The sequence below is a fragment of the Salvelinus alpinus genome, chromosome 12, assembly GCF_045679555.1.
Source record: "Salvelinus alpinus chromosome 12, SLU_Salpinus.1, whole genome shotgun sequence".
NCBI classification, from domain to species: domain Eukaryota; kingdom Metazoa; phylum Chordata; class Actinopteri; order Salmoniformes; family Salmonidae; genus Salvelinus; species Salvelinus alpinus.
This window is the reverse complement of record NC_092097.1, coordinates 24,474,223-24,493,436: the sequence shown is the minus strand read 5'-3', so window position 1 is coordinate 24,493,436 and position 19,214 is coordinate 24,474,223. Positions and strand designations below refer to the sequence as shown.

At 43.9% G+C, this 19,214-nt stretch overlaps 1 protein-coding gene across 2 annotated transcripts in view; it reads right to left on the bottom strand.

Moving 5' to 3' along the window:
• Window positions 1–10,694: 10,694 nt before the first annotated feature.
• Window positions 10,695–19,214, bottom strand: part of mdfi (MyoD family inhibitor) — a 44,234-nt gene continuing 35,714 nt past the window's right edge. For both annotated transcript variants that reach the window (XM_071335454.1, XM_071335455.1), the window contains exons 3-4: window positions 15,324–15,686; window positions 10,695–15,177 (exon numbers count right to left, since the gene is read on the bottom strand). In XM_071335454.1, the coding sequence (XP_071191555.1) occupies window positions 14,921–15,177; window positions 15,324–15,686 (620 nt within the window). In that variant the 3' untranslated portion in view covers window positions 10,695–14,920. The remainder of the gene's footprint in view (window positions 15,178–15,323; window positions 15,687–19,214) is intronic.

The following is a 19,214-nucleotide window of genomic DNA, read 5'->3' as shown; positions in this document are numbered from 1 at the left end:
TTCGTTGCTTGGTTGTAAAACGTCGTCTTCAACTTCGGAATTAGCAGCTAACATTAGCTATGTGGCCACAACATGCCCAAATGTTCAAAGCGCAATACTAAGGAAATTCCGAAAATAGCAATATACTCGCATAAACTGATATAACTCGGTTTAAAATAACTTCGTTATGATGTTTCTAACACCTATATCGAATTAAATTACAGACGGATATAGCTAAGGCCGATAACTGAGCGTTTCAAAATGCCATCCTGAGGTCTTGCTTTGCGCAATGACGAACGTCGAAAAGAGAGCTCCCTTCGTTCCTTGGCCTTTTATAAGCTCTGAGAACTACGTAGAAACTCCATTCCACTTCTCATTGGTTACTGACATCCAGGGGAAGGCGGGTGCAGTTCATGTCGACCCATAGGATACATACAGAGCTTTAAACTGATCTGAGAACAGAGCCTCGTTTTCAGACCTTCGCAGTTCCTGTCATGAATTTCGCTGCAGAAAGAGTTCTGGTTCACCCACAGACTTAATTCAAACGGTTTTAGAAACTAGAGATTGTTTTCTATCCAATAGTAATAATAATATGCATATTGTACGAGCAAGAATTGAGTACGAGGCAGTTTAATTTGGGAACGATAAATGTCCAAGTTGAAACAGCACCCCCTGTAGTGTCAAGAGGTTTTAAGCAAGTGTGGAGTTTTTGTATGGGGGACAATGAGAAAGTGTCAAATTTAGTCAAGATAAAAATGTATTTTTATTTTGATACATGGGGCTTATTTGATCAAATTGAAGTTTTTTGTAATGCTTAGGTTGTTAGGAGTGTACTGATATAAGTTTGATGCACATGACATCACAGAAAATGTGAGAAAAAACACTTTATATCGGAGATGTCCCTGTTAAAATTCGAGACAGTCTATGCACAATCATGAGACTAGCATCACATTTCACTCTCCATTGATTACAGGGATGCTGGCCCATGTTGACTCCAATTCTTCACACTGTTGTGTCAAGTTGGCTGGATGTCCTTTGGATGGTGGACCATTCTTGATACACATGGAAAACTGCTGAGCATGAAATACCCAGACGCTCTGCAGTTCTTGACACACATTAGCAGCAGCGTAGGTGTGTGAGGGGGTGTGCGCATGTGGATGTAAATATGTGGCATCTGTAATGAGTGTGTGAGTGAGGGTGTGTGAGAAAGTGTGACAGTGAAGGTGTGTGTGTCTATGTGGGTAGAGCCCTGTGGATGGGCATAGAGTCAGTGTGGATAGTCTGTGGGAGAGCGAGAGCAGTAGTTGTTAGCCACTTAGTAAGTAAGCATTTCAAGTCTACACCTGTTGTATTTGGCGCATGTCATTGAAGTGGATATAACAAGTGACATCAATAAGGGATCACCTGGATTCACCTGGTCAGTCCATGTCTTGGAAAGAGCAGGTGTTCCTAATGTTTTGTATACTCAGTGTACAGTTGAAGTCAGAAGTTTACATACACCTTAGCCAAATACATTTCATCTCAGATTTTTACAATTCCTGACATTTCATCCTTGTAAAAATTCCCTGTCTTAGGTCAGTTAGGATCACGACTTTATTTTAAGAATGTGAAATATCAGAATAATAGTAGAGAGAATGATTTATTTCAGCTTTTATTTCTTTTATCGCATTCACAGTGGGTCAGAAGTTTACATACACTCAATTAGTATTTGGTAGGATTGCCTTTAAATTATTTAACTTGGGTGAAACGTTTCAGGTAGCCTTCCACAAGCTTCCCACAATTGGTTGGGTGAATTTTGGCCCATTCCTCCTGACAGATCTGGTGTAACTGTGTCAGGTTTGTAGGCCTCCCCGTTCGCACACGCTTTTTCAGTTCTGCCCACAAATTTTCTATGGGATTGAGGTCAGGGCTTTGTGATAGCCACTCCAATACCTTGACTTTGTTGTCCTTAAGCCATTTTGCCACAATTTTGGAAGTATGCTTGGGGTCATTGTCCATTTGGAAGACCCATTTGCGACCAAGCTTTAACTTCCTGACTGATGTCTTGAGATGTTGCTTCAATATATCCACATAATTTTCCTGCCTCATGATGCCATCTATTTTGTGAAGTGCACCAGTCCCTCCTGCAGCAAAGCACCCCCACAACATGATGCTGCCACCCCCGTGCTTCACGGTTGGGATGGTGTTCTTCGGCTTGGCTCCCCCTTTTTCCTCCAAACATAACAATGGTCATTATGGCCAAACAGTTCTATTTTTGTTTCATCAGACCAGAGGACATTTCTCTCAAAAGTACGATCTTTGTCCCCATGTGCAGTTGCAAACCGTAGTCTGGCTTTTTTATGGTGGTTTTTGAGCAGTGGCTTCTTCCTTGCTGAGCGGCCTTTCAGGTTATGTCGATATAGGACTCGTTTTACTGTGGATATAGATACTTTTGTACCTGTTTCCTCCAGCATCTTCACAATGTCCTTTGCTGTTGTTCTGGGATTGATTTGCACTTTTCGTACCAAAGTACGTTCATCTCTAGGACAGAACGCTTCTCCTTCCTGAGCGGTATGACGGCTGTGTGGTTCCATGGTGTTTATACTTGCATACTATTGTTTGTACAGATGAACGTGGTACCTTCAGGCATTTGGAAATTGCTTCCAATGATGAACCAGACTTGTGGAGGTCTACAACTTTTTTTCTGAGGTCTTGACTGATTTATTTTGATATCCCCATGATGTCAAGCAAAGAGGCACTGAGTTTGAAGGTAGGCCTTGAAATACATCCACAGGTACACCTCCAATTGACTCAAATGATGTCAATCAGAAGCTTCTAAAGCCATGACATCATTTTCTGGAATTATCCAAGCTGTTTAAAGGCACAGTCAACTTAGTGTATGTAAACTTCTGACCCACTGGAATTGTGATACAGTGAATTATTGAAATAAGTGAAATAATCTGTTTGTAAACAATTGTTGGAAAAATTACTTGTGTCATGCACAAAGTAGATGTCCTAACCGACTTGCCAAAACTATAGTTTGTTAACAAGAAATTTGTGGAGTGGTTGAAAAACAAGTTCTAATGACTCCAACCTAAGTGTATGTAAGCTTCCGACTTCAACTGTATATGGCAAGGTAAGCATTCCCAGATAAAAATAACAAAATTACAACGAGGGAAAGACGTAGGACTATCCGTACTAAACTTTAAATTGTATTTCCAGGCACTAGCGCTGCGTCCCATCCTAAATTGGTTTATACATGATTCTTCCGTCCCCTGGCTGAATATATAGATACAGTATTAGTCTCCTATTGAACTGGAAGAGGTGGTCTTCAATGATATATCCCTTAAACAATGTAAACTAATTTACTTGAAACGAATCTTGCCTATTTACATTATTTTGTTCAAAAGCTAGTTTGTTTTTCAATATTTGAGTTTCAACTGCTAGTAAAGAGAAGACAACGCTTCTATTAGTCAGACTCAATATCACAGGCACAAATGGGACTCGAGTCGCGTTACGACGGTAACGTCCCGCACTTAAAGGGGCAGGTGACATTTTTTTGTCTCATCTGGGATATTTTGGTTCAAAAAATGAAATTAAACAATATACCACAATTCTTCTTACTAGTAATACATTTATAGTTTCATAAACATTACAAAGCATGCTCATCTCTTTTTCTTGTGTTTTGTTGGTGTAATTTTAGCAAAAAAATAATAATAATTAACTGGTCAAAAAAATCTGAGTTAGTGGTAGATTTAAATGTACCTGCCACAGTGGCTGGGGGACCAAAAATTACATTTTAGGCCCTGGTCCCCTAAATCAGGTAGGCACATTCCTTTTATATGATGTGGGAGTGACCTTCAGTCTAATGCTTCTGGGACAAAGTTACAAAATTCATTTTGAAGTGCATTAATATAAATATTCAATGCGTTGCATCTACTATGTTACTTAATGATGATAGCTCCCTGAATCTCTCAATCAATCAGAGAAGATTACTGCTGGCAAGCAGCACTGCCACAAAATAATATGTTAGCTCAGATGGCAATTTGCCAGTGGATACAGTTACTTTTTAAGCAATAATACGAGAGGCCATGTGTTAAAACTGTCATAACACATGGACTCGAGTGTATTATTGCTTTTATACAATGGGTTACCAGCATTAAAAAGAAAGATTATTTCCCAAACCATCAATTTTTCAACAAAACGTGATGCTGCATTCACTAACACTGGTTGTCAAGTGCAATTTTAGGCATTCTGTGGTCATTAGTTCTATTCGTATTGACTGCCATGTAAAGCAAAACTGCCCACGCTTTGGTTGATAGTTCCAGAACTTTGCAAGTTGCAATGGAAAACAGAAATGGTTGCTATGGAGGCTCTTCCCCCTTGCCCGCTAGCCAACTACACATCTAACACAATCACTTCAGACTGAAGCTGGAAAGACTAGCTGCATTTCGTTTAGTTTACCTGTTTTTCTATAGATTTGTTTTTGTTGTTTATATATCCATAAAAATGACGCTGATTCATGATTTCGACTGACTGAGAAAAGCTGCCTGTCTGTCTCGTCCCGACACATTCATTATTATGGGACACAAATGTCGAAGATAATGTCTTGATACTTTTTAGAGTGCAAATCAAGATTACAAGTTGCATGGCTGGGCATTGGATTGGCATTAGACATTGGATCTGTTGTAGTAGTTGTAGTAGTAATAATAGTGCTTAGTGTTTATTGGTTAAGTGGTAGGGGTTGGCCGGCGGGTGGGCAGATAGAGATATGGGGAGGTATACTGACAACCAACCTGTGTTGCTAGGCGGAGTGGAAAAGGGTGGAAAACATGGTTTCTGGTGGGAAGGGCTGGGGGATGCGGGGAGTTGGACGGATGACATGTTGGGCTGGGGGGAATGGGATGGGGAGTTGGTGGTGTAGGCCCACCTCTTTCTGTTTCTTTTTCTTTACATACCAATTTTACTATTACAAAATCATTTTTGATCAATATGATAATTTCTCTGATATTGTATCTGTAAACCTCCCAACCCAAAAATGACAAAACAAATACAAACGTGGTAAAAAAAATACAGAAATAAAGACATGGTTCCACATCAGACATGGTTCCACATCAGACATGGTTCTACAGCAAACATGGTTCCACAACATACATGGTTCTACAGCAAACATGGTTCCACAACAGACATGGTTCTACAACAACATGGTTCCACATCAGACATGGTTCTACAGCAAACATGGTTCCACAACAGACATGGTTCCACAGCAGACATGGTTCAACATCAGACATGGTTCCACATCAGACATGTTTCTACAGCAAACATGGTTCCACATCAGACATGGTTCTACAGCAAACATGGTTCCACATCAGACATGGTTCTACAGCAAACATGGTTCTACAGCAGACATGGTTCCACAGCAGACATGGTTCCACAGCAGACATGGTTCCACAGCAGACATGGTTCTACAGCAGACATGGTCCACAGCAGACATGGTTCCACATCAGACATGGTTCCACAGCAGACATGGTTCTACAGCAAACATGGTTCCACAGCAGACATGGTTCAACAGCAGACAAGGTTCCACAGCAGACAAGGTTCTACAGCAAACATGGTTCCACATCAGACATGGTTCCACAGCAGACATGGTTCCACAGCAGACAAGGTTCCACAGCAGACATGGTTCCACAGCAGACAAGGTTCCACAGCAAATATGGTTCCACATCAGACATGGTTCCACATCAGACATGGTTCCACAGCAGACATGGTTCCACAGCAGACATGGTTCCACAGCAAACATGGTTCCACATCAGACATGGTTCCACAGCAGACATGGTTCCACAGCAAACATGGTTCCACATCAGACATGGTTCCACAGCAGACATAGTTCCACAGCAAACATGGTTCCACATAATACATGGTTCCACATCAGACATGGTTCTACAGCAAACATGGTTCCACAGCAGACAAGGTTCCACAGCAAACATGGTTCCACAGCAGACAAGGTTCTACAGCAAACATGGTTCCACATCAGACATGGTTCCACAGCAGACATGGTTCCACAGCAGACAAGGTTCCACAGCAGACATGGTTCCACAGCAGACAAGGTTCCACAGCAAACATGGTTCCACATCAGACATGGTTCCACAGCAGACATGGTTCCACAGCAGACAATGTTCCACAGCAGACATGGTTCCACAGCAGACAAGGTTCTTGTTGTTTGCATCAAACTTTCAACAATCATCTGTGCTCAGTCCACATATATACGCCAACATATACTGAACCATCTGGAATGCATTGAAGCACATAACTCTCTTTCTTGCGCTCTCCATTTCTTTCTTGCTTTGTGTGCATGTGCATGGGTGAGTGTTTGTGTGCGTGTGCATGTGTGAGTGTTTGTGTGCGTGTGCATGTGTGTGTGTTTGTGTGCGTCTGCAAGTGTGAGGGTTTGTGTGCGTCTGCAAGTGTGAGTGTTTGTGTGCGTCTGCATGTGTGAGTGTTTGTGTGAGTGTTTGTGTGCGTGAGCATGTGTGTGTTCTATAATACTGGTGTGGTTCGGATACAAGGTTTAGTGGGGGAGCAGCAAGGCAACATCTCTCTCTCTCTCTCTCTCTCTCTCTCTCTCTCTCTCTCTCTCTCTCTCTCTCTCTCTCTCTCTCTCTCTCTCTCTCTCTCTCTCTCTCTCTCTCTCTCTCTCTCTCTCTCTCTCTCTCTCTCTCTCGCTTTCTCTCATGTGGCTACAAAAAATATATATTTGTGGGGACAGTCTGGCACAAGTCCCACAACTCACTGGCTCACCCAGCCACTAAGAAACAGATCTGCCTGAATCACAACAATCAGTCTGTGTGTGTGTGTGTGTGTGTGTGCGTGTCTTCTGCCCACAATCAATTAGTTCCACATAGTGAGGATTTTAAAGTCTCTGTGCCTCAGATAGAGAGCCAATAGTTATAGAGAATATTTAGTTCCATATGAAAAGAACAGCAACATCTGCCCACAAATTTAAAAACAGAAAAGCACTTTAATAGATGAAATGTCAAGGCATTTCTAGAAAGTTAAATAAATAGTTTAATATTCTACCATCAGCTTTAGCCAGTGTTTGAAGTGGAATGAAAAGGGTACAGGGTCTACTCTAGAAAAGGTGCTGACTCAAGCCCTCTCTTCCCTCTAACTTTTCGACAACTCTTCACTGTGAAGAATACAGTATGATTTGCACACACACGGATAAATATAATCTGCTGGCTCTGATGCTCTCCACTTTCTAAGTATATACAGCCGACAGAGAAATGCTCTTAAAAAGAGCTTTGTCAGATGAAAATCATAGATTTCAATACATCAATCCATTCCACGACTGATGCGAACCGGATTACAATGCCTCTGTACTGAGAGCACTTCACGCTAAGCCCTCTACATGCACACCAAGCTGAAGATTATATGATGTGTTGTTTTTCAAAGCACAGCGTCACTACAGTGTTTAACCGTATTGTATGTAGAGGGCTTAGCTTGAAGTGCTCTCTGGCCATTGTTGCATTCCATTGACCTGCACATTAATAAAACACAGAGTATATCCTTTGCTCTGCATCTCCCTGACTCATGGAGAAAAAGGGAAAGCTGAATTTACAGAAGCCAAAAACGAGTCACTCTTCATGTCAGGAGTATTCATTTATGATTTTCATCACAGCCTGTGACCCTGTCACCTCTGTTAGAATGCAGTCTTTGTAATTTCATGGTTAATATTCAATAGCCACTTGTCCTCTGCGCTTGCTGTGTGCATGGAAAATCTCTAGAGGGGGTGTATGCAATGTGTGTGTATGTGCGTGTCTTTGTGTGTGCGTGTGCGTGCCTGTGTACTAGGAAAGGGAAATGGGGTTCGTCACCAGAAAGGCTTCCTCCAAAACAGTTGCAGATGTTCAGAGATGTTCTCTCTCTCTCTCTTTCCTCCTCCTCACTGTGTCTGAGGCCGAGTACTGAAGGGTCTCTCTGTGTGACCTGTAGGGGTGGCCTCCAGTGCTGCCTGTGGCCCGAGACCACCTCTACACACTGGCCCCGTTATCTCTGACCTCTACACACTGTGGGATGGACAGGCTGGGGAACTGACCTCTCAGCCACACATACTGTACACACAACACACTTACACACCTGCCCCGTTATCTCTGACCTCTACACACTGTGGGATGGACAGGCTGGGGAACTGACCTCTCAGCCACACATACTGTACACACACACACAACACACTTACACACTGGCCCCGTTATCTCTGACCTCTACACACTGTGGGATGGACAGGCTGGGGAACTGACCTCTCAGCCATACATACTGTACACACAACACACTTACACACTGGCCCCGTTATCTCTGACCTCTACACACTGTGGGATGGACAGGCTGGGGAACTGACCTCTCAGCCATACATACTGTACACACAACACACTTACATACTGGCCCCGTTATCTCTGACCTCTACACACCTTGGGATGGACAGGCTGGGGAACTGACCTCTCAGCCATACATACTGTACACACAACACACTTACACACTGGCCCCGTTATCTCTGACCTCTACACACTGTGGGATGGACAGGCTGGGGAACTGACCTCTCAGCCATACATACTGTACACACAACACACTTACACACTGGCCCCGTTATCTCTGACCTCTACACACTGTGGGATGGACAGGCTGGGGAACTGACCTCTCAGCCATACATACTGTACACACAACACACTTACACACTGGCCCCGTTATCTCTGACCTCTACACACTGTGGGATGGACAGGCTGGGGAACTGACCTCTCAGCCATACATACTGTACACACAACACACTTACATACTGGCCCCGTTATCTCTGACCTCTACACACTGTGGGATGGACAGGCTGGGGAACTGACCTCTCAGCCATACATACTGTACACACAACACACTTACACACTGGCCCCGTTATCTCTGACCTCTACACACTGTGGGATGGACAGGCTGGGGAACTGACCTCTCAGCCACACATACTGTACACACACACACAACACACTTACACACTGGCCCCGTTATCTCTGACCTCTACACACTGTGGGATGGACAGGCTGGGGAACTGACCTCTCAGCCATACATACTGTACACACAACACACTTACATACTGGCCCCGTTATCTCTGACCTCTACACACTGTGGGATGGACAGGCTGGGGAACTGACCTCTCAGCCATACATACTGTACACACAACACACTTACACACTGGCCCCGTTATCTCTGACCTCTACACACTGTGGGATGGACAGGCTGGGGAACTGACCTCTCAGCCATACATACTGTACACACAACACACTTACATACTGGCCCCGTTATCTCTGACCTCTACACACTGTGGGATGGACAGGCTGGGGAACTGACCTCTCAGCCATACATACTGTACACACAACACACTTACATACTGGCCCCGTTATCTCTGACCTCTACACACTGTGGGATGGACAGGCTGGGGAACTGACCTCTCAGCCATACATACTGTACACACAACACACTTACATACTGGCCCCGTTATCTCTGACCTCTTTTTTATTATATTTTTTATTTCACCTTTATTTAACCAGGTAGGCCAGTTGAGAACAAGTTCTCATTTACAACTGTGACCTGGCCAAGATAAAGCAAAGCAGTGCGACACAAACACAGAGTTACACATTGGATAAACAAACGTACAGTCAATAACACAATAGAAAAATCTATATACAGTGTGTGCAAATGTAGTAAGATTAGGGAGGTAAGGCAATAAATAGGCCATAGTGGCAAAATAATTACAATTTACCATTACACACTGTAGGATGAACAGGCTGGGGAACTGACCTCTCAGCCACACATACTGTATACTGTACACACACACAACACACTTACACACTGGCCCCGTTATCTCTGACCTCTACACACTGTGGGATGGACAGGCTGGGGAACTGTGCACTGTACACACACACCACTCTTAACATCTATTCACATCTGTGATTATCTATGTGGGTATAGTATACAGAGGGGGAGAGAGTAGGTGGGAGAGAAGCATGAGAGGGGTAGAACGAGTGGAGAAACAGAGAGAAAGCGAGAGGGGAGATCTCAAACAGAAAAAAGTCCCAGTGTTTCTACACACATTGATGCATTGGCCCAAACAGGCATTCCTGCTCAACGACTTTGGCAGACCTTTAAAAAGCATATTAAAGTGCTCTGTTCTGCATGAGGCCAGTTGTTGCTCTGTTTTCTCTACTAAGACAAGGAATGGAGGAGGTGTACAGAACTGTGCAAAGACATGGTTATGGGGAAAACAGGGAGAATGGATACGATATGAGGACATACTGTATCTGGACCATCAAAGTGCTACACAATATTGTAGCGCATGTACAGCTATAGATACTCAACAAACTGGTACAAATCTGAAGATTTACTTGCCTATTAAAATTACTCAATACCTTTTGTCATATACAGTATATTCCTGATTGGTTTCATTATTCCTGTGTCTGTTTTAAGGCGACTTCAGTCTGTTCAGAGCAGAGCCATTTGAGCACTGAGAGCCTTCACTGCACATCAACAACATCAAAGAGTCCATCTTGGCCGTCTGCTCTGTGTACAGGAGGCACCACCTCACAATATTAATTTAAGAAATACAGATAAAAGTAGTCTTTGTTACTTTGGATGAGTACTTGTTGAACATAATAGTAGCTACATAGAGGGCGTCCATACCTGATAAAAGGAATAGGCACCACGGGTCACTTCTTACACAGACATTTTATTACACACAGCACTGGGTAAACACTACACACATGTATTGAACATAATGCTAGAATTGACTGCTTTCACCAGAGCAGACTAACATTAGAGTTTATATCCATGAGATGTTTGAAGGCATATTTGATAAAATGTTTTTTTTTTTTTTTATCAAATGATAGATTGCACTGGAAAGGTACCTTGCACTGTTAGGGAATGCAGAAAGTCATTGTTCATCTGGGCATTATCAAGTTGATTTATTTTCCAGTTGTCTCCTAACTATTTGAGTATAAACACCACAACTTGACTACATTAGCTAGTGTTCCTGTTTGATTCAGAGTGCATCCAAGACAACCAATATCATTATGGCTTCATCTATCTCTCAAATTCATACTTCTGATTTAAAAACAATTCCATGAAAAACCCCTACATAGTTAGGGCTAGGCATATTTCCAGGGCTTTACCAAACATTGATTGGATGTACAATATCACAACGCCTCTCTCTCTACATAATTCATAATCAGGGATAAAATCTTAATGCAACTATTCAATTTTACCTCAGGCACCGTGTAGAGGTACAGTACAGATATGAGAGATTGCTAGTAATCCTAGTATTCCAAGTAAGGCATATCTTTCATTAGCAGGTGCACCCAGTAAAACAAGTCTGCAAGCCATGGGAATCAATAAAAGCAAGAGGCTAGTTTGATAAGCCAAATGATACCCTAAAACCAAGCTGAAAACCTTCTACAGAATATAGGATCCATAGATAAAGACAAACCTGACATAGCAGGAGTAAAATAAACGCCTGAAACTAGATCCCCTACATACCGGTCTTGACGAGAAGAAAAAAAGTTTATCTTCTGCAATGTTCAACCAATCCAGTAAATGTGGAGGAGGAGTTAAGATGGAAAGTGGCCTTGTTAAAGTCCAAAAGAGGAACAGCATCACAGGCTCTATTTCCATTTTCCCTGAAAACCAGAACATCCGGATATTGGAGACTCGGCAGAGGCTAAGCTACAAAAACTATTTTCTTTGGTATGAGAAAACTCACACAGTCATGTGAGGATCAACAAAGTGCCAGATCAGAGCAATCAGGATCCACAGGATATTCAATATAAACACATGATTTAGTACAAATTGCATATGAGTTGCTGGGCAGAAAGGGGTATGTGTTGTAGTGTTTGAGTTTGCAGGACCTATTCTATTATCATAAAACTAATCTACGTACCATTCAAATGACTTAGCATAATATCCCCAGATATTTTTAAATAACATTTTGAAGAACTACTGCTTTACAGGGAGAGAGGTTGGACCTGATAACATAGAAATGTACTTTTCATATTGGAAGAAAAAGAAAAAAAATCGACATAAAATAAGATGGATTAATATCATTTTTGTAGTGAGGAGAGACAATCCAGGCCTGGAGTAAAGTGGAGGCCTTCCGTTCAAATACAGTACAGTACAAGAGAATGACAGATATCAGGTAAAGGCATTGAGAGTTTGAATGATCTCTTCCAGTCTATCTGTTAGATCTGAAATCTGTTTACAGCACATGGAAATCATTTAAAATATCCAGACAGTATGGTTAAGATTCAAAATAAAATCACAGAAAGAGGAAAGCCCTAAGAGAAAGAGCTCTCCATTCACATGTTTGAGTAAGATGGAGGATGTGTCCTTTGCTAGGTCTGTCTACAACGCGCCTATGGGTCATGGACAAACACTGGACTCTACTGTAGTGACCAGTGGTCTTCACTCCTGGTCTTTCGTTCAGCCCAGCACTAACCCACCTGATTAAAATCATCAACTAAAAATCTATATCTTGATTAGCTGAATTAGATGTGCTAATGCTGGGCTATGGAACAAAATGTCTGTAACATTGTTGGCCAATTTCCATTGGTTTGTAGCTGAGCCCCCTACTCCCAGTCCCAGCAACTCTGACAGGACAACCGCGGTAGACAGACCCTCCACATGGACTGTGCACTTTGAGAAAGAAATGGTTAGCACTAAAACTGGAAGACTTTAACCTTGCCAAGGACAAAGAGTGCTGCTCAGATCTGAGCGACCATTTCCCCATTACTCTGCAGTCTTATCTACAGAAACACTGAAATCCTGTTAAATGGAGCCATTTTCTCATTTGCCTTCAAGGTCATTCTCATGCATCGAGAGAGCCAGTCATTGTGCTGCTGAGCCTCTGGAGACACAGGGGGTTCTACTGTAATAAGAGATGGCTCACTGAGTCCAAAGGAACAGTCCAGAGAGACGCCGCGCAGAACCATCGCTGGAGCACAGCGACCATACAGTAGAAAAACTAGAGCCCGACTGATAAATCAGTTGAACGATATTAGCCTTTAACAGAAAGATTTGTATCGGTATTTATTCCACAGATAAAGCACAGATATTATTGTAACGACCCTGGGGTTATAAGCGCGGAAATCAACAATGCCGCTTGAGCATGCTTTTGCGGCACAGTCGATAGCGCGCTGGACTTCGGGCTGGAAGGTCGAGGTTTCGAGACCTGCTCCCTGCCGTTTCATTATTTTTTAGAATAAACAAATACGTCTGCTCATTTGTGGTCATTTTTTTAATAGTCAATGGTTGCCTGAAGAGGGCGCTCTATGAGCTGCTCATTGAACATCATTCAGGCCTAGGTCACAACGTGAGTAGGCATGGTGGTTAGACGGTGAGTAGCTTGCCACAGCCAGCGTATTTGAATAAGTGTATAATCAAAAGTACACTTCACCAAGCAAGCAGCCCTGTCCTCATCACATTCTCACTTAGTTAACGTATGCTCAAGCTATCTAGTCAGCAAGGTAGTTCGCTTTGCTAGCTAGCTAGCAATCTATGCTACTTATGTGCAACACTGGACTAGCGCCAAAGTGAACAATCATTCTTGATACAAAAATAACACTATTACTGTCTGGGCCTATTATATTAGCTAGTGGGCTTATTTAGTTTGTTTTCCGAAATATGCAATCTGCAAAAAGCAGGCCATGTGCTTGCATTCATGATGAGATAACTCTAGCTAGCTAGCTAAATGAGAACGTGTGACTAAAACAAGTGCGGCAAGCATTTGCCTGCATAAATATTTTTAGTCATCAGGCCATTTGCAGTTGAAATTTACAGCTAATATATTTTGTATTGAATAACAGTAATGTAGATATGGTTTCTGTAAGAAAACATTGTCGTAATGAACAGCTAGCTTGTGCTTGTCATATCCTACTCTCATTGCAAGGTTGCCATAAAGTGTTTGTTTACATGACCTTTGACTGTTGTAGACACTGTGGTAAATCTACTCAAGACAAATGCTGACGCTGACACCTAGTGGTGACATTACGAACGGCATGTTACTGCATTTCAATGCTTATTTGTGAACAGTGCAGTTTCAGATTTACTTTGAGACTAAGTTTAATTCATTCAACCTTGTGGTGGTTTAACACAAGCACTTTTGCATACTTCTTATCTACTGCCATAGATAGGTACAACTTAAAGATATGTCTAAGAAGGGACACTAAACAAGTATTACTTACCCAATTTGTAAGTCGCTCTGGATAAGAGCGTCTGCTAAATGACTTAAATGTAAATGTAAATTACTGTTGTATTTATTGAGCATATAGTTGCTTTTTCGTGGATATCTTAAATAATGTTTATTTTAATATTTTAAGAAATTATCATTTAGAGTATCTGTTAATCCTTTGGAGTTTTTCATTCCACCTCTAAAAACAATATATTGGCTGATATATCAGTAAATCAGTGACTTTGCCTCCCTCCTATCGTTATCAGACCCAAAAATCCCATATCGGTCGGGCTCTAAGCAAAACATCTGCATAACAATGAGAGATATCCATAGTCCTCCTTAGTAAACCGACAAGCAACACAGAGGAGGTGAGCAGGAGAAGCCAAAGAGTAGTCCCTGTCCTTCGATTGGTCAATTCCAACGGATTGTCCACAACATTGAACAATGTCAGTGCTCTACCTTGGTCAAAGCCAATGATATGTCCTTACATTGACCAATGATCCGCCCCTCCACTGCCCTCTCTACTAAGCCAGAGAGGAAGAGGTGGAGCGATAAGCAGACTGATAAGCAGACCGCCTGCCTTTGGGACAATGACTCCCATTGTTAGGGTGGAGACAAGACCATCTTGTCATTATATACAGTATCTCTGACTGAGCCTGAGCTGTGTCAGTGTGTGAGATATATATATTTATGGCCCTGTGCAGTTTGAAAGGCTCAGGAGGAGAAACAGAGTCCGCAGCACTCCATGCAGATCTCCAGGCAGTCTGCAGACTCGCAGCACGCGTCGATGATCCCACAGTCCATGTCACACGGCAGTTCACAGTCGCCACACTCCTCGGAGGCACAGCAGCAACAGAAACACGCCGAGTCGTCCCCCGCACACGAACCACAGGTGGCACAGTCCAACACGATGTTACACAGAGTCAGGAACTCACAGAACAGACAGGCCAGGATACAGTGAACACAACAGTCTGAGGGAGAGAAGGAGAGTTATTCATATTTATTTTACCTGGTAGTTGATTACAATGCATAGTGTTTTGAGAAGAGGGAGAGATGGAATAGAGATAGGAGAAGTGGGGTACTACAGTGAGATGGACAGAAGTAGGTAGCTTCTCACCATCCTGTGCCTCTGTAGGTATCTGGGAGCTGTTGCTCTTGGAGGAGCTCTTGCTCCTCTTGCTGCTCTGAGAGGTGATGGAGGGGTTGGACTGGAGCTTCTTAGGGTTCTTCATCCCCGATGAGGAAGACGAGGAGGAAGAGGCCGCCCTGGGTACGGAGCTGGGGGCCGGCCGATCATGGAGCCCTCCGTTCCTCACTCCATTGGGGTGAGAGGCATGTGTGTTGGCGGCGTGTGTGCAGTGCGGGCCGTGTGTGTGCGGGGTGTGTGTGTGGGGCTTGGCTCCGTTGCGTAGCTGGCTGGTGGGCTGGGTTAGGCAAGGCTGGGTGGGATGTATGGGGGTGGATCGAGTCTGGGGTTGACCTGAGGACAGGAACAAAGAAAAAGAAGAAAAACAATTACAATAGTTGCTTTCATTGTAACTGTGGGACACATGGGAAACGTAGTCATACAGCATGCCCCAACGGTTCCTGGGAAGGGGCATGTGTACTGTGCTGATTTCTGACCCTGCTCATCTAGACGCTTACACAACAACCCCCAGACACTCTACGCTCCTCCTCGCCTCTTTTTCTCCTCTCTTCTTCTCCCCTCCTCTCCTCTCTCCTCCTGTCCTGTCCTCCCCTCTCACTGCCAGGGCTGAAACACAAGTTGGTGGGAGAAACTTGTCTTGGACAGCACATCATTTCAGATAATCCCCTTAAGAAATAGGCCTAAACTTGGGCCAACTCAATCCAGTTTGACAAACTCAAGAATCTATTAAAATAATTTACCAAGGACAATTGGTGCTTCATGGTCTACTAACGCCAGCTGCACATTGCTAGGTGCACCATACATTAATATGTAACTCGTGACTATGATGCGTATCTGGTTGCTAGTTTTAAGTCTTTGATTTATGTGGACAGAGAGGCTGAAATGGCCTGGTTCTCTCTCTTCACAGTATGAAATGTAGGCTACACACATTTACGCATATATATACGCAAGCACACGCACGCACACTCAGACAGCCTCAGCCCAGGGTGTTTACAGCCTACAAACCCTCTACTGTTCCTCCTCTAAGTCAGACCAGGGTTGATCTTGGCTGGCCAACATATTTTACTCTGAGCACCACCAAATACTAATTACACTGAGAGAAAGAACAACGTGGTGAAAAGCAGACCTCCTCTGCCAAACCAAACAGAGGCCCTGAAAAAGAGAGAGGGCTAAAATGGAACCATGGTTTTTATATATTATGATAATATTTAATACCATCCTATCGAGGCCCTAAATATTTTCTAGACCTGAACACACAGATGGAGAGAGGTGTAACATCAAAGGGTAGAATAGCACTACAGGATGTCCTGAGAGAAACAAACACACACATACCGGTGCTGAGATGCAGTGAAACAACATTAGATAATCGTTCAGAGACAGATAACCATGCTAGGACTGATGTGATTGGCCTGGCCGGGTTCACACCACCAATCGAGTGTGATTCAGCATTTTCTAACCTCACTCCAGATGTCTGGCAGTGAGGGGGTGGGGGGGGGGGGAAACAGTCACAGGGAAACATATCTTTCTGTTCTGAAGAATGTCAAAAGTCAATACCTGCTCGGCTCCATTGTCTCCTTTCTTACCCTTTTCCCTCTCCTTTTGTCTCACCCTCTCTCTTTCCCCAAAAAATGACAGTACAATACAGTATAAGGGTTTGGTTTTGTCGAGAGAAGAGAGAGAACGCACACGCACAATTACAGAGCCACAATTGCAGCCACCAACCCTAATCATAGTCAGTTTTAGTGAAACCACACAGAGCGATGCCTTTACCCCACATCTCTCTGCTACTGTAGTCATTCTCTATGTGGTACATGTCTGGTTAACAGAGCATTCCTCTGGTCGGTAAAGACAACATCAGCAGGAACACAATATTGTTTGTTTTTCTGAATTCCATTGGATTTAAAAATATATATATTGCTGGAAATGGAGAGAGGAGTAACATCAAACTGAACAGAGAGAGTGAAATGTCTGGATATTATTAAGAGTGGTATGAGAGTTCATTCTCCCTTTGCATGTGTGTGTCAGTCGGTTTGGAGGGTGAGGGTGTGTGTGTGTGTGTGTGTGTGTGTGTGTGTGTGTGTGTGTGTGTGTGTGTGTGTGTGTGTGTGTGTGTGTGTGTGTGTGTGTGTGTGTGTGTGTGTGTGTGTGTGTGTGCGTGCGTGCGTGCGTGCGTGCGTGCGTGCGTGCGTGCGTGCGTGCGTGCGTGCGTGCGTGTAAAAAGGCTGGTTGCATGGGCATCAGACAGAAAGACAGACAGACTGAGTTTCAGAGGAGTCATGACTGCGTGCACAAATGCACACACGTAAACACACACACACGCAGACACACATAGAGTGAGAATGAACTCTTTGTGCAACACAGACTGCGAGAGAGAGAGACAGACAGAGAGAGACAGACAGAGAGACAGACAGAGAGAGACAGACAGAGAGACAGACAGACAGACAGACAGACAGACAGACAGACAGACAGACAGACAGAGACACAGAGACACAGAGAGACAGAGACAGAGAGAGAGAGAGGGGTGTGTGTTTGTGAGATAGAGACGCAGAGGAGAGTGTGTGTGAGGGAGGGTGAGAGAGATCTGCTCTACGGATATACACCCCTTAGCTTTGGCTCTTGTCTATTTTGGTTCAGGAGTGATGTAAGGGCGTGCCACATAGAAACACAATGATTCAGCAGTTCATAGTTAAAAATAAGAACAAATAAACAGCTAAATGACTGTGGGCTTAACATGATGAGACTGGCACACCACAGACTGAAGGAGAAGAGAGGGGGAGGAAGAACAGAGAGGGAGAAGGGGGGTGAGAGTGAGGAGAGGAGATATTTTACTATACAAAAGTGTTGGACCAGCAGGCCTGAAAGTGTAGGACCAGCATAGGCCTGAAAGTGTAGGACCAGCCTAGGCCTGAAAGTGTAGGACCAGCCTAGGCCTGAAAGTGTAGGACCAGCCTAGGCCTGAAAGTGTAGGACCAGCCTAGGCCTGAAAGTGTAGGACCAGCCTAGGCCTGAAAGTGTAGGACCAGCCTAGGCCTGAAAGTGTAGGACCAGCCTAGGCCTGAAAGTGTAGGACCAGCCTAGCCCTGAAAGTGTAGGACCAGCCTAGGTCTGAAAGTGTAGGACCAGCTAGGCCTGAAAGTGTAGGACCAGCATAGGCCTGAAAGTGTAGGACCAGCATAGGCCTGAAAGTGCAAGGATGTGTGCAAGAGAGAAAATTGGTGTGAGAGAGAGAAAGACAGACAAAGATAGTTGAGAGAGAGAACTGAGAGACAGCTGAGAGCGAGAGCTGAGAGACAGCTGAGAGACAGCTGAGAGCGAGAGCTGAGAGACAGCTGAGAGAGATATCTGAGAGAGAGCTGAGAGAGACAGCTGAGAGCAAGAGCTGAGAGACAGCTGAGAGCAAGAGCTGAGAGACAGCTGAGAGACAGCTGAGAGAGAGAGACAGCTAAGAGAGAGAGAGAACTGAGAGACAGCTGAGAGAGATAGCTGAGAGACAGCTGAGAGAGAGAGAGAGAGAGCAGAGAGAGAGAGAGCTGAGAGACAGCTGAGAGAGCTGAGAGAGAGAAAGAGCTGAGAGACAGCTGAGAGAGAGAGTTGAGAGACAGCTAAGAGACAGCTGAGAGACAGCTGAGAGAGAGCTGAGAGACAGCTGAGAGACAGCTGAGAGAGAGAGACAGCTGAGACAGAGAGCTGAGAGGGAGAGAGAGCTGAGAGACAGCTGAGAGAGAGAGAGAGAGAGAGAGAGAGCTGAGAGACAGCTGAGAGAGAGCTGAGAGACAGCTGAGACAGCTGAGAGAGACAGCTGAGAGACAGCTGAGAGGGAGAGAGAGCTGAGAGACAGCTGAGAGAGAGAGAGAGAGCTGA